Source organism: Cebidichthys violaceus, unplaced genomic scaffold (assembly GCF_023349555.1).
Source record: "Cebidichthys violaceus isolate CVI_PGR_0920_01 unplaced genomic scaffold, fCebVio1.0.p SCAF_28, whole genome shotgun sequence".
Classification (NCBI taxonomy): domain Eukaryota; kingdom Metazoa; phylum Chordata; class Actinopteri; order Perciformes; family Stichaeidae; genus Cebidichthys; species Cebidichthys violaceus.
In genome coordinates, this window is record NW_027176461.1 from 4548158 (window position 1) to 4564400 (window position 16243).

The 16243-nt window shown below is 45.5% G+C and overlaps 1 protein-coding gene across 1 annotated transcript in view; it reads left to right on the top strand.

Annotated features, from left to right (window-relative positions):
* crim1 (cysteine rich transmembrane BMP regulator 1 (chordin-like)) overlaps nucleotides 1-16000 on the top strand; it is a 33020-nt gene extending 17020 nt beyond the window's left edge. Inside the window, exons 6-15 of the mRNA XM_068721511.1 lie at nucleotides 2196-2399; nucleotides 3342-3470; nucleotides 3836-3989; nucleotides 7264-7385; nucleotides 8771-8989; nucleotides 10341-10556; nucleotides 11718-11939; nucleotides 12804-12926; nucleotides 13140-13318; nucleotides 13542-16000. Of these exons, the coding sequence (XP_068577612.1) occupies nucleotides 2196-2399; nucleotides 3342-3470; nucleotides 3836-3989; nucleotides 7264-7385; nucleotides 8771-8989; nucleotides 10341-10556; nucleotides 11718-11939; nucleotides 12804-12926; nucleotides 13140-13318; nucleotides 13542-13736 (1763 nt within the window). The 3' untranslated portion in view covers nucleotides 13737-16000. The remainder of the gene's footprint in view (nucleotides 1-2195; nucleotides 2400-3341; nucleotides 3471-3835; nucleotides 3990-7263; nucleotides 7386-8770; nucleotides 8990-10340; nucleotides 10557-11717; nucleotides 11940-12803; nucleotides 12927-13139; nucleotides 13319-13541) is intronic.
* The last annotated feature ends 243 nt before the right edge of the window (nucleotides 16001-16243 follow it).

Consider the following 16243-nt stretch of genomic DNA (forward strand, 5'->3'; position numbering starts at 1 on the left):
AGCTGCGCTTGATGCGGCGCAGACGAGGAGGCCTGTGTGGCCAGCTGGCAGAGTGGAAAGCTGGTGCGGGAGAGGTAGAGGTGATGTCAAAATTCACCATGCCCAACACCTACGACCAGTGACCCTGCTTTAATGGCTTCCTCATATAACCAGTTTCCACAGTTGTTAACATACCGGGGGAAACAAGACGCACACTAAAGAGCCAACCAGGGATTAATTTCCTCTTTCAGAGTGTACAGTTCGGCTTTGAAATATCTGATTCTGGCTCAATTGGGGGGGGGGGGGGGGTCCAATCGCAAAACACGTGTTCAAAGCCAGCTAGGGAGCTCTGATATGCGCACTTGTTAAAAGACAGGGTTGCAGCGCATATGGCGACCACATTACAGTCTGCCAGAAGCCAGTGGATGGAGACGGTAGCCAGTTGTAGCCTCTGTCCGCTGCTTTGGCTACAGTTGTTTGGGCGCATGAGAGCGAGGGAGCAAGACGGCAGAGGAGATTATGTTAGGGCAGTGATGGAGGTACACCTGGAATATGTATGCATTTAGATGGTATTGAACGCTTTCATCTTCCACTCATGGAAAGCTGCTCTTACTTAACATTGCCTGTAATCTGGATTCAGAGATGTATTCAAGGCTACCTGGTTGAGATTATACTTAAAAGATGAACTAATCAATATTTCTAACAGTAAATAAATGACCGTTTGAAATGCCTATCAATCAAAAACCCACAGAGAATTATCACTGGACACTTTAACGTTTTTAATTTAATGTTTTTACACTGTTTTGGTTCATTCTTAGCACTCTCAAAGGCAGGGGCAGACAGCTTATAAGTAGACAGTAGACCTTGTAAAGGAAATTGAACTTTTTTTGGAGCTGAACCAGTAACGTGCACACAAAAATCTAACACTCTTTTTTTTTCTTTTTTTTTAAATCCTGAAGCAACCCTTTAAAGTTTCATAATAAGGGTCATAGTACAGCGGCGATCTCGAAAAATGGATCCTGTCCAGGTTAATCACTGCCAGATGGAAGGAACCTCAGCAGCCAAAACTCAGCTGGGATCAGATAGGGCTAATAGGACCCCCCTGTGCACAATACACAGCACCCTTTCTCCCTCTGACACACATTCAGTAAGCCGCACCAAACTCATAAACACACAGAAATATATGAACGTAGTTTAGTTTCACGCGGAACCACACGGAGAAAATGCTGAGACCTACTTCTAACCTTCCTCCGTTACCAATAAACAGTGTAACAAAAACAGTTAAAACGGTTTATAGTAAATTTAAAAAAAAAAAAAAAAGGCTTCCAGAGTTGGGCTCAGGCATCATACACCACCTCAAGCTGAGCAGAAAGGCCTCACAGATTGGCTTTTAAACTGTAGCTCTCTCTCTTCTTTTGCTTCGGAACCAAAATCTATCAAGCACCTTTGACCTGAGGGGTCACGGCTGAAACTCGCATTGGATGAGTTCAAGTCTTCAGTCAAAAGGTGAGCGGACACTGTGGGGACCAGCGGTTCCGAACGTCGTCACGCTTGCTGTTTTCACAATGATCGAATCTCTCTCAGGACGACGCGGCAATACCATAAAACATGTCTCATTTCAATTTAAATCCCTATGTATGTTGTCGCAAAGCCAGGGGCCTCTCCCCACTCGTAAATGTAGATAAAACATCTCTATTCAACAGCTCTTGGTGACAAGCCAGTTTCCATATCTTGCTAGCTCCCTCATGGAGTATCCTGCTTCCTTCAGCTCTGCTCTCACTCTGTCTCCTGTTAATTCAATTACAGTAGAGGATGTAGTAGAGGGTTAATTGGACTGTAGCTTGGGTTTAAATTCAAGTCATAGCCAAACCAAACTGTACATGTGAGTCTGCTGAGAATCAGATCAAAGATTCACCTCCTTGTCCAACAATTAGGGTCGGGCGATGTGGAGAGTATCACAATATGTTAGACTAAATACCTCGATGATGATATTTAAGGGTTGACCATCGGTGCGCAATGAAGTTTTTAATACATAATCGTCAGTAATGTGGATATAATGACAAAAGTGGGAAAAAGCAAATGATTAGAACAGCAAGAACATCCTGGTAAGTTCAGAAAATCACATCACTTCACTGTGATTAACGCACGTTATCGATTTAATATCGATGTATATATTGCCCCAGCCATACCCACGATGTGTCTTTCTGTCCTCTCAGATGTGGAGCTGCTGTCGATGGACAGCACTAAGGCCAGTTGCTGGGTGAATAACAAGCTGCGGGCCCACGAGGAGCAGTGGAAAGAGGACGACTGCACCTTCTGCCAGTGTGTGGATGGAGAACCACACTGCACGGCCATGGCCTGCAAACAGAGCTGCCAATACCCCGTCAAGATCCCCGGAGAGTGCTGTCCCTTCTGCGAAGGTAGAGCATCGTGTTGGCCTTTTATATTAAATCATATCTAACGTATATATATATATATATATATATATATATATATATATATATATATATATATATAGCTCATATGAGGCGCACATTAGACCGCACACCACATGTCGGAGGCTCCTGTGGCCCCGCAGCTTTGCTACAGAGGCCGTGTCGGCATGGGCTCATTAAAGAGGAGGCCACGGAGCATTCTTCAAGCTGCAGGGTTCTTTGTGTTCCTTTATTACCCCTGCCCGCCAAAATGAGACCCACCTGTGTGTGCGAGCCTGCGCCGTGCTTTTAACGCAGTAGGCTGCATAATTGAAGTGGATCTTTTTTTTTTCTTTTTTTTTGTGAGCGTAATTAGTTACAGCTCGTTGGGCTGCTCCTCCCACTGAACGTGGCAACAGACGTTTTGACGGGGATGGCTACGGTGCTACGTCTGGCCTCCTCTCAGTGTGGCTTCACAATGAAGCCGGCCCTGGTTCAAGAGGGGTCCGGGGCTGTCAGAAACTTCATACCGGGGGGGGGGGGGGGGGGGGCACTCTATTGTCTTCACTGGTAGTCCTCGAAGCTAAAGCAGGCTTTTTTTTTAGACACATTCAACTTATTAATGGGAGACAGTTCCAAGCAATGAGACGGCGAGGTAGAACCCCCATTACAGTGCTACCCACCCTGGTGTAATTGCTCTACATTTATCTGTAATCACTGTTTAGTCCAAAATAAGAGCAGTGTAAATAGGTAGCTATTACAGTTGGCACAAAAAGCATCGATGAGGAGGAACACCTGAGGGGATCCTAGCACACATATATATATATATATATTTTAAAAAAAAAGTGAGAGAGAAAGTCATAAAAGAAATCACAGCTTGTTTTTTTTTTTTAATACTGTTGCTCTCATGCAAAGTTCTAACCCTCCATCATCTCTTTTGTTCTCCAGAGCCTTCTTATGAAACTGTTAGCCCCCTGCTATGCCCTCCCCTGGAGAACTGCTCCCTGTCAGGGAACGACTGCCCCTACGGCTTTCAACAAGACACAAATGGATGTCTGCTCTGCCAGTGCCTCAACAGTAAGTTCACTTTCCTCGCTTTACGTTGACCTGAAGGGGTTAAAGTTTCAGGGACTGACTTGCAGCAGCATGAACATCATACATCTCGTCTGACACGCTGCCTCTTGTATTAGAACGGTGGACATACGGCGGCGCATTTACCCGTTTGCTCACGCTGATATCGACACAATTTGCCAACCTCCTTGGTATAGACAGCGACAAAGACATGCTGATATTCATGACAGTTTGTTTGCATACAATTGGCTACAGTTCATGGTTCTCGGTCACAAGAATGTTCCCGTGAGGAGCCCCATAGACACTCATGCCTTTGCCTTTGATGGATTGTTGTGCCCCTGGTCAGATGACCTCTCCCTCAACTCTTTCAGATGACTCCTGCCCTGACCTGGGAAGATACTGTTCCCTCCAATGCCCAGTGGGGTACAAGACGGATGATTTTGGCTGCGAGGTGTGTGAGTGCAGCATTCCCGTGTCCAAGTGCCGCCCCTTGACCTGCACTAAGACCTGCCCCTATGGTTATGTGTAAGTACGCCCTGTGACCCTGTGGCTTTCTCGTTTCTCTCGCGATCGCTCATCCATGTTTTCGACACGTTCAAAGGCATCCGCAGATGTGGAAAGAGCGCGACAGTATTGTACCGACGATAAGTGTTGTTACTTTGAATAGATTACTTTTGATATGGTACTACTTTTAAATTAAAGAGCATCTTTAGGTTAAAAATTTGATTGTATTAAATATAAACGTATACACAAGTGGAACAACATCAGCACCAAGGATCCCTCAGTCCAAACCGACATGTCTGCAGTCTGATAGTCAATTCAAAATAGACAACAGTCTTCCTCAGTGTAGCCTCACAAGAATGAACCAGAAAAGACACAAAAACTCAAAAGAAATTCCATTCGGCACCGCAAAGTCCTCACAGGATGCTCTCCAGGTTCAACTTCTCCACTCGTTCACTCTCAACGCGTAATGTAAGCAGTCCACTCGGCCTCTCTGTGTCCCAGTGCGCTCCTCAGATTCAAAACGTGTTCAGATGAATGAGACTCCATCGTCACATCAGGGATTAACAGCCTCAATCAGCAGAAGGTCCTCACACACCTCACTGAAGGTTAACGAGCACGTTAGCATTTAGCATGTTAGCCAGACCCAGCGTGGCCCTACTGTAGGTCACGAACATCGGGGGTTTGTCATTTAGTGAGCTGACCGGGTGTGGTGACTGAAAAATGTTCATGAGATTTTTTCGTTTTTTCTCAGTAACGAATTTGACTTGAAATGTAGAGAAGTACAATAATTGTGATGAATAGTAGCCTACTTATCCTTAGTAAAAGTAAAATGACCGATATAAAAAGATACTTGGAACTTTTTTTACAGTAACGTACATGTAATGTGTTACCTCTACTCCTGTCAGTGAAATGACAATTTATCAGGGAATATACACTTTGCTTAAACGTTCTCATAAAACAGAAAAATCGAAGCAGATAGTGATGTTTGGAAACTCTGTTATGTCGGTGAGATGTGATCAGTTTCATAATGTACAATGCAAGGGAAAATGGTTGCACCTTAAAATCTGTTTCTGGCTATATCATTAACCTCCTGTATTCAAATTGGTATGGTTAGATTAGAAGTCCAATGCTAATATTATCAAGTGATGCCCAGAGGTGTAAAGGAACTGGAACAGGCTATTGCAGCAGTAGTTTGGCATCCGAGATCAAAGGGCCAACCTTGGTGGCAAAGCCCAGGTCTCTCAATCTGTGTGCATGTTTGACGTGTGAGTAATTCACTGTGGGGTCCTCACCAGCCTCTCGGCCCCTTGCAACGCATCTCCTCCTCCTAATCCCATTTTACCCAATCAAACATCTGGAAGTGCTCTCTACCGGGACGCTCGGTCTCCAGGCACCACTCTCATTTCATAAATCACCCGCGCGGTCTCAAAACAACGATCAAAAACGCATCAGGACAAAAGCGGCCTTCATGACACGTATGCAGTTGTGATTCTTTCGGGTACCTCAAACCCATGCTCTGCGTAGCCAAGACTCGAGATGGGCCTGATATGCCTGTGTGGGATACCAGAGGAGGGGATGGAAGAGAGGATGGGGGGGGGGGGGGGGGGGGGGGGGCTCTGTGGGGGAAAAGAAGAGCAGGAAGTAGTGGCTTTATCCTTCATAAGCAGCTGTTTCGGTCTAGCCTCAGAAGTCTGAAATCCTCTAAGAGCTTGCCAGCCTTACAATGCAGATCTGTCTTCTCACACAGGACCTCTGCATGCAGCCACCGCAGGGAAACAAAAGGCACAAAGGCTCTCTGTGTATATATTGGTTGTATGGATGACATCCTGTGTGTACTGCAATGTACATATCCAACACTGAAGTTGCAGGCCTCTTGATTGTCCACTATGTGTACCCATGAACTGAGCACTGCTCTCTGGCGTTAACAGTCCAGGTGAAGATCATTCCCAGTGCAGTTCCTACGGCTGAAGTTGTGTTTCCCGTCCATCATGGCTAAGGTCGCTGTGACCTTACGGGTGGTGAATGGCATTCTTCTGGTCATCACAGTTGCTGCACACTGGAAATTGTGCCGAGCCAGCAGTGCCAGGGCCCCGGGGGGCCCCCCCCAGCGCCTCCCCGATCCCCTCCATCCCTCTGGAGCCCAAAGCGCTGCTTGGCATTCCACACACCATCTTTAAACAAAGCCTCGCTCTAAGGTCGCAGCGCTCTCTGTCTCTGTATTTGTACAGTGAGGCACTGGCCCGAGCCCTCGCAATGTTGTTTCAACAGCCGTTATTGCTGTTTCAGCACAGATAGGGTCCGCTGTGTGCTGAGCCCGAGATGCTCTGTCCTCTTTTGTGGGACACAGCGCCGTCCGAAGGGTTCGAGGGCTTCTTTTATTTATGCTGCCCTGGCAGATTATGATTAATAGAGTCATTACCCAGGCCTAGTGAGGCCACGGCTTCATAATAAATGGGTATCATCACTTACCGCGAGGGAGGGGAGGGGAGGCTGAATGAGACAGGGAGGGATGGAGAAGGTGGCCAGGACGAGAGAGACGTCTACATATCATTCCTTCATCTGGGTTTTTTCCACAATGTGTCAACCCCGCAGCTCATCACATGTTTTATAAGGCTTATAATTGCATCCAACTGGCATGATTCCCTCTGAAGCTTCTGCACTTCACAATGTTCCTATGTGAGGATATCCCTTGTTGCTTTGCTCTGACTCAAGTTTCCTTTCTGCTCAGTTTAGTTAAGTTCTCACTTCATTTCCAAGACAACAGCTCATGCGTGACCACCAGAAGGCCCTATCTCTCCCTGCTCTTACTGTCCCTTTCTGTATTCCCCCCCATCAACACGCCGCCATTAGCTCTCGTCTGACCGCTGCTCTTAGGGGCTCTTGTATGTCCGCCAAAAAGGCTCTTGGAGCAATAAGGATGGCAACAGAGTGAATTGAAAGCATCTGAATTGGCTTTGGATTGCTCCTTCCAAAGTCGTTGGGTTGGTATGATGTGCAAACCACGGAGATGTCACGTGTTGGCCTTTTATTAGGCCTTCTTCAAAGGAGGCTAATATAGAGAGGGGAAAGCAGGTCCAGATGTTGATTATACCAGACTTGAGCATCTGGGTTTCCCCTCAATCACAACACCACGATGCTCCCCAGGCCTCTGTTCATCTCGGAGATGTCCTCAATGGGAAGCCGGTTTTAAACTATTCGAGCTGCACAGGAGTGTCTTTTTTTTATTTGACTTCCTGTCACGTGCTTCAAGTAATTTAGTTTTTTATTATGTGTGTACTTCATCATTTGTTTACAGGAGGAACAAGCACGGCTGTGAGATGTGTCGCTGTATCAAGTGTCCCCCCTTCACCTGTGACAAGCACTGCAACGACGGCTATAGGCAGAACAGGAAGGGCTGCTCCATCTGCATGTGTAAAGGTAACTGACACTATTTTTGTCCGGATAAAACTTCTATGGTTCGGGGATGATTGCTGATGCTTTCACGAGATATTTGGGATCGATTATTCCTAACAATTTTGCTTCCTGTGGATATTCACGATCCTCAGAGGACGAACTGTGCCGGTTTGGAAATATTGACCTTTCCGTTGGTCACCAGTCTCAAGCCAAAATTTTCACTCATACATAACAAATCTCCCTTCCCCAACCGATATGATACACCAATACATCACCCCTACTTTCAGTTGATCATAGCTACATCTTAAGAGTTATATATATATATTCTGATACATAACTACCGTTTCAACACACTTTCTTAACTGTAGCAGTGTACGGGGTGTTACGATGGACTGAGATAGGAGAGCTCTGTTGAATTCCTGCCACTGAGCTGCAGCTTTGATTTCCTGTGACCTTCTGAGGAGACTTTTATGTGTGCTTGTTTTGGTTCTTGTTGGTGTTTAGCTTGAGCCGGAGGCTGTGTGTGTGTGTGTGTGTGTGTGTGTGTGTGTGTGTGTGTGTGTGTGTGTGTGTGTGTGTGTGTGTGTGTGTGTGCAACTCTAATTAGATTCCTCGCCCCCGAAGTTTAAAGCAAGTTTGCGGATGCCGTATTTATGCTGCGCCACATTTTAAGAGAATTGTTTATTTTGCCAGTTTAGCTGTATTATAAATATTTCAGCTTCAAATATACTTGAGGTTTTCCTATGGTGAGTTGATCAGTGCAGCTGGCACCTCGTCTCCACAAATAGAGGGACGCCACACTGCCTAACACCTATAAACTGCTGTTGAAACTCTTGTGCCGGTCTCTCTCTGTGGACTGTTAAAATATTTAGGGTAAAGAAACTTTTTCTGGAAGCATGTTTTTTTTTATCTTGCCTCTTCTATATAAAGATTGAAATAGAAGAGGCAAGAAACATCTGCCTGGACTCACTTTGTTTGTTCCAAAACCGATTCCTACAAACTTTGAGAGCCACGCTGAGTTCAACACATGTTGTTGACAGTCGCTGGGCCCCTTCATTAGCTCAATGTGTCCCTCAGCTACAACATATTAGTCTTTGGTTGTCAGTTGACAACAGTTTTTGGAAATGATCAAGCTTTATTTGTGGCTGGATTGAAAATGAATTATTGTGACATGAATACGCAAAAAAGGAACCACTTCCTGGAACCACTTAGCTCTCAATTTAGCCTCTAATGAAATTAGACATAAGACTATAATACTGGCACATTTGACTGTAAATCATAAATGTACTTAATGTGCATTAGTAGGACACCTTGCCATAGCATGTTGTTTTTTGAAGTTTCGCACAGCTGTTTCACAAGTCCTCAGCCACCCCAGTAAAGTCTGAACCTTTCTTGTTTTCTGTCTTTAGAAAGTGGCCACGTCCCAAGCACCACTGCCCCCGCCCCGCTTCCCCGCTATTGCCTCACCTCCAATGGGCACCGATACGAGGAAGGCGACGGCTGGCACGACGGTTGTCGTGACTGCTACTGCCACTCCGGACGGGAGATGTGTGTGCTCATATCCTGCCCCGTGCCCAGCTGCTCTCATCCAGTCGTGAGGCCTGACCAGTGTTGTCCTACCTGCGAGGGTAAGTCTCTGCAACTCAAATGTGTGACTTTATTTCAGATCCAGTTTTAAAAAGGTTTTGTCAGTTTTAAATTACTTCCAGCTTTTAAGGACAATGTCTGGTTCATATTTTTCTAGTTTGGGCTATTATTCCTGTTAGTAATAAGCTAATTGTAGATCCGGAAATGTCATCGCTCAGAAGAATAAAACATAACACAGTGAGACGGCTTTAAACAAACCCTCAATAAAAATGATGGCCAAAACTACAAAAGTTTTAACCAGCCTGTTTGATCCTTCATTTGGCACGTTCTACCACTGGTGTAAGATCAGATTGACTGTTTTAATGTGTCGACATACAATATTGTAACCTTTTTTTTTATCACCACAAAGGAGGTTATGTTATCGGTTTGTCTAAATTTTATTGTCCCAATTTTGCCAGATTCCCAAGGAAGAACTCGTACATTTTGATTCTGAGTCACAGGACACACAGATTACTTTTCACTTTGGTTAACATTGCGACATAGTGCTTGACCTTGGGGGAGGTCTGCTCTCTCAGAGTGCCCTTCAATTTGACACTCAAATACTTGTTAGAAATTAGTTGTAATTAATACACAATGTCTGTTTGCACGTGGACACACACACACACACACACACACACACACACACACACACACACACACACACACACACACACACACGCACACACACACACACACACACACACACACACACACGCGCATATCTGGCAACACAAAGTATACAGTCCTCTATCAGCTCACTCAACAGAGAGCTTTGGATCATTAGCTAGCTTTTAGGCTTTAGACTTGCAGGCTACTTAAACTCCCTAACACACAGTCTCTGTCTGTTTCTCTAAAAATGGAAGGCACACTGATCCACACCCACACTTTTTTTTTTTTTTTTTTTTTAATCCACAACCCTCCAACTCATGCAGGGTATTTATGGAGGAGTGACTCAGTTGGCTGTTCAAATATTTAGGAGTGAAAGAATGTCTACAACTTTCAGGAGCTACACACACTTTGCAGTCAGGGGACAAACAGGCTAACTCTTTGCAGATGTCTGCTACTCTGCTGGACAGAAAGATGTTTTCAACTAAACCAGTGTCAAAACACATCTTGGACACCATCCCAAAAAGTGCCCGAGGCTTCTTTTTAATGGCTAGTGATCTCCCATGCATCTTTATTCTCATAACCTATGACTCTGTTTACTCTCTCTTCTCTTCATCGCGTAGGAGTTATCGCTATGAATGAATTTTTGTTTGGTCCGGACTAGAATGTGAATTTGAAATGGCACACACTTGACCGTTCCCTTTTTTTTTTTCTTCTTCTTTTCCTCCCTCCTCCTCTCTGCTGTAGATGAGTCAGGCAGCGGTCAGCTCGAGGGGATGGACATGGTGGTGTGCAGAGCACCTGGGGGGGAATTCTATGTGGAGGGAGAAACCTGGAACCTGGACGAGTGCACACGGTGCACCTGCAGGAAGGGACGTGTCCTGTGCGACACCGAAGTGTGTCCCCCGGCTCTCTGCCAGACACCGATCAGGAACAAGGACACCTGTTGCCACGTATGCCCAGGTAACAGAAAAAAAATTAAAATAACAAGGCTGCAGTAGAGCATTGGTAATGTCAGATAAAAACTCAGTTGGGGCAGTGGGTGGGGAAGTATAAATCTGTGTTGGATGTGCCATCAGCATGTGGTTTTGGAAGGTCTTGCATGTTGCACTCTGTCGAGCAGTAATGTCAGGCGCACAGTCTCATAAAGAAACCAGCCGAGACCGGTTGGATTTACATAGCGCTCCTCCAGGCAGGCTGCAGCACACGTGGACTACTTTCACCCAGTGGTCCACAGCGGAGGTTCACCCGACTCTCTTATAGCTGGAAGGCCCGAGAATGCAACCGATATCACTGAATCTCTGCTATTCCTCCGGTTATGGGAATAAACTTTGACACAAACGTCTCGGCGAACGCAAAAAAAAAAAAAAAAAAACCCACACACATATTTTATTTACAAATGTACCCAAACGCTCAAGCCTCTTCTCATACACTTAGAATCAACATATCCCAAGTACTCCCGAGCATGAGGCCCACAAATCAGCGACGCATGACTGCGCCTGAGAGCTGCTCCTTGAGAATGCCGGCCCGCCTTATCTCCCTGCATCTCCCTTCACAAAAGCAGATTGTCAGAGGGCAGCCTTTGATATATGCATGGGCCTGGTCACCAGGAATGTGGGAATAATACACATCTCACTGACAGGCGCTGTGATGTATGTATACAGTTGGGCAGCGCGGTGCGTACACGCTATCTACGGTCTGTGGTCGTGAGAAGGCCGTAGATCTCAGGCCCGCGAGGGGTCTGACGAGAGGGAGAGATAAGGCCTTCGACTGAAGTGACTTCCGCCACATGGAGGGACTTGTGTTTGTGTTTAACATACAGTAAAGCATCTTATCTGGAACGTAAGCCCCAATAACTGTAGTGGATTGAGATGTTGTACAGCTGGGATAAATGCAGGAGTCATGCTGAAGCAGGCCACTAAAGAAGCAGATATATAACTCAGACAGAATTAGGGGTTTTCTTTGAAAATGGCAATTCTCTAAAAACCAAACTTAGGCTATACCTCCGTATTGGCAACTCAGAGGAAATAGGCTGCGACACGACGAAGCACGCAGCCCTGTGTCTTACCTTAACTCTTGCGTGTTTTCATTATCAACCCGTTTTATGCACCCGTGCGACCACAGAGGAGACGCTGAGCCCCTTGCTGCCAGTGAACAACAGCCAGCAGGAGTACTGCATAACCAGCGATGGAGACGTGCTGCTGTCTGGGGACTCCTGGAAGGCCAACGCCTGCACCAGCTGCACCTGCAACAACGGCACCATTCAGTGTTTCTCTCAGCGCTGTCCGGCTGCCAACTGCAGGGTGCCCGTCCTACGCAAGGGCCAGTGCTGCCCACACTGTCTCGGTGAGTACGTTAGGCGCGTCTCCTTAAAGAGAAAGAGGCCTTTAGAAGTATTTGTGTCAACGGTGCCACTTTGTGTATTTTTGTATTACATTAAAAATAAACTTTGAGTTTATATGTAGTAACACTTCCACAAACTTGAGAGCAGGAACTGTCAAAGTTGTGCAAAACGGCCATCGCTTTTTTATAAGAAGTGGTACCACTGGAACAAGGCACAGCCTGTTGTTGGGAAAGTTATAGTTCATAACGCTACATGTCAAAAAGAGGGCGGAACTGAGGGAATGCCAGCTTCCAGACCGAATGTGTACGCGTTTGCTCGTTAGACACAGCCACTCTGGCGCTACATGGGCAAACACCCCGTCATTCGCAACAACATTCCATGTGACATACACACACACACACACACACACACACACACACACACACACGGTCCGCTCGGAGCAAAAAAACATTCCTCGAGCATCCGCACATTCACACGTGTTTCCTGCCCCCCCCCCCCCCCCCCCCCACCCGGCTGAGGCGACCCGCGACGCTCTCTCTGCGGCGGCACAGGAAGGCAAAGCTCCATGTCAGCTTTTCCTATAGAGGAAAACCCTCAGCATAGGCTCCCATTGTTCACCCCGATGTGTTGCCGTTTTTCTGGCCTTTGTTTTTTGTTATTTGCCCCGTGGACAACAGAGCTTTTGACCTAGTGCCTTTACAAAGCTGTACAGTCGAAGTTAAGGGGACGGTGCCTGTGAACGCAGCTTATCAAACAGAGACACCGGGTTCATACACTGACTCGCGGTTGGACAGGTTGATGTCTGGAATGTTTTTTTGCATTACACCAGCGATATTGGTAACGGATCTTACCCCTTGTGTGAACAGAAATTACAACGCCAATGCCGGCGCCGGTGTCTACCAACGCCCCCAAGGCAACAGCCGCCATTACAGTGAAGAGTGCGGTGTGGATCACCACTGTCACTGTACCGCCCATCGCTGCTGATGCAGGTACCTGCTCATTGAATCCCTCCATCCTAGTCATTGGCGTCACTGACAATGAAAGCAATGATTAATGGACTCCGGCTAAATGGGGTTTCTCTTAAAACAAACACAAGGAATAAGCTGTTTTCTATTTAGATCTGGTAAATGGGGTGGGCACCATAATGAAAAAGCTCTCTCTGGGACTGATATCTATATATCGGTGTCGTCCGTGTCCCACAGACGAGCCAGGTTTGGGTGAGAATTACCCCAGCAAAACAGAGATGGCCGTCATCTACCAATCAGCCGCCTGGATCCTGGCAGGTCTCCTCCTGGCCATCATCATCTTCATTGCCGTGGCGTTACTCATCAACAAGAAAAAGAAGTGGGTGCAGATGTCCTGCTACAGCGCACCAAAGAAGGTGAGAAGTTAATCCATAAATTACACGAATCAGTTTGTTGGTTTTGAAGGCTTGAAACTCGGATAAATTAGAGAGACTCCCTCTTATAAATAACGTGGACAGTGTCAATCTGAATTCGTCAGACTGTTATCAGAAGCCGAGCTGACATAACTTAGTTAGCTTTCATCACCAACCAGCTATGGAGACTTGAAGGTATTGCGCTCTTTCTCCTGTTCCTGCCTAGACGGTGATCCTAAAGAAGCACGTCAACAAGAACTCGGTGGTCTACATGGAGCCCTCCAAGGAGAACAAATTTCACAATGTGAAGAACGACTGCGGCATCATCCATTTCTCTCCAGAAATGAACTCCTCGTGTGCCGACAAGATGACCATCCCCAGGGCCAAGCTGAGCATGGGCAACAACTGGATGGCGCGCTAAACTTAAAAAAAAAAAAAAAAAAAAAAAAAACACACACACACCGCTCAAACTCTGCAGATCAGAGCTGTCCGGCACCTCCCACTCTCTCTTACTGCTGTATCCATGGTGACTAGTGCAACGACGCAGACACACACACACACACACACACACACACACACACACACACACACACACACACACACACACTTTGGGACGTCGCTGCCTTGTTCCCACCCTTCTGTCTGTGTGAACCTGAGGATGCTCTGCAAGAGACAAAGCGTGTGACTTCTGTTTCTTTTAATATAAGTCCATATTCTTTCTCTTTGGTGGAGCGAGACGAATGGGAGGTGTTCGGACGGGTGGACATATAAAGGACACAGCCACTCCGGGCTCTGCTTTAACACAGAGAGGGAGGCAGCCAAAGAGGCTCCTCTGTATGAATCAGAATTTGACTGTGAACATTGTAATATTACTGCTTGTTATAGCCTCCTTTGAAACTGGAACTTTGAGGCAATAAGAGGAGCATAAAAAGCTTTAGGACAGGGGTTTGGGTCCGTAGGTTAAAAGGGGGTGCAGAGGACGCTGCCCTCCCCCCCTGAGTTCAGCAGTGCTTCGTGGATGTAATCATTTTCATTAGCAGGGAGGCCAAAGGAACTGATAATCCAGTTGGATCAAATTGGGTTCAGCAGCCAAATCAAGTCAACAGGCTTTATATAGACCTCCAGATCCGACCCCCCCCCCTGCTCTAGAATGTGTGGTTTCCGTCTTAGTTTTTGTATATTTCCAAGGTATTTGTACTACTTGTAATTTTGTTCTTGGCCACCTCTCTCGTTTTTTTTTATTATGGGTGTCTTCCGTGGGGCCAGATTGAAACATTGTGAAATTACCAAGTCTAAACATTCCCGTGATCAATGTTCAGGAAGGACACGCTTCCCAAATAATGATAATAATGAGCCGAGTCATTCCATTCACAAAAGCCAATAGGCTTCATCGTTCCCCCTCAGCCTCATCCGACCTCGGCTCTTCAGGAAGGACTCAGTCGTACTTCATCGTTACAATAAGCGCAGAGTGTAAGTGGAGCGATGTTCATCCAGGAGGACTGTCATTTTATTTACTGCAGAGCGGTGCCACACGCTTCATATGGGCCCATGAGGAATGTGATACCATGCCTCCCTTCATAACTTCATGCACAGCCGTGTGTGTGTGTGTGTGTGTGTGTGTGGAGCTACTGTTCACACTGAATGTTAGAGACAGTTAGTATCGATTCATTTCAAAGCCTTACTTCTATAGCCTTAATGCATATCTTGCCATCATTCAATATCTGTGTTCGGCCCCTATCAAGGAATCAGTAATATATTCCCCCGATATTAATAAGATGAACAGATGTTGTCGTACAGCGTCACTGATAGTTCTCATCACCCCTTCACGTACAAATGAATTATGTGACGTGGAGGAGTGTATGGGGAGCTCGCTAGTTGCTGTACATACTGGTTTTAAAGAGACGCAGCACTTTTCTTTGGAGCCAGTGTGTGTTTTTTTTTTTTTTCTTTCTTTCTTTTTTAAAGAGCTCCCTGCAGGATTCTTGTAGGGATAAAGTCCCTTAATCAGGGATTTGATAGGCATATTAAGCCCACAGAGATGTTAAACCACTCAAGTGAACACGCTGTTGCAGCTAAAGGCTCCGCACCAATCTGATCAGTCCGGGGAAGGAGAGGCTCTGAGAAGCGTTACGAAACAAACTGGGGTTTCACAGAAGAAAAAAAAAAAAAAAAAAAAAGGTTTTGGATCAGAGTTCTCAATCTATTGCCAATTTTCTCAACACAAAGACATTTCCCAATGCCAAAATTGGTTGGAGACCAATTTATATTGAAGTGTTTAAGTAACTCAGTAGATTTGTGTCTGTTTGAATCATGACCATGTGCTTTAAAATGAAGAGGCGACTGTAAAAGCTTACGCAATTCTTTTTTTTTTTTCCTTCTATCTGTAAAAAAAAAAAAGAAAAAAAAAAAAAAAAGTAGTTTAAATTAGTAGGACAGAAGAGTACCTTATTTATTTTTTCACATAGCTTTATTTATTAATACTAAACTATAGTTTGAGTTTTTCTTTTTTGAAAAATGAACTGTTGGTAGCCAAAGCTGCTGTACATTGTAGACTATTTACCGTTTCTATCTGCTATATCCTATACAACCTTATTTATTTTACTGTTGCAAAACCTGTAAATATGTTTCCTAGATGATGAACTGTAACATTTACACTTATTTTGAAAAATAAATGTTTGAACCAAAGTGGCTCCCACCGATGATGCTCAAACTGGCTTTGAGGAGAAATCCCCCCCTAAGTGCAGTGATGTCATTCAAGATGGTATCAGTTAGTGGGGTTTTTTTTTTTTACTTCACTCGTACAATTGCGGGATCATGCACATCTGGTCTGAAGTTGTGCCTCAAATGGGACTTTATCTAAGTTCTCTTAGTTGTTTTAAATCTAATCGGTTTCCCTTGTTCTCCTGTCAGTAGCACTTGCAGATGTGT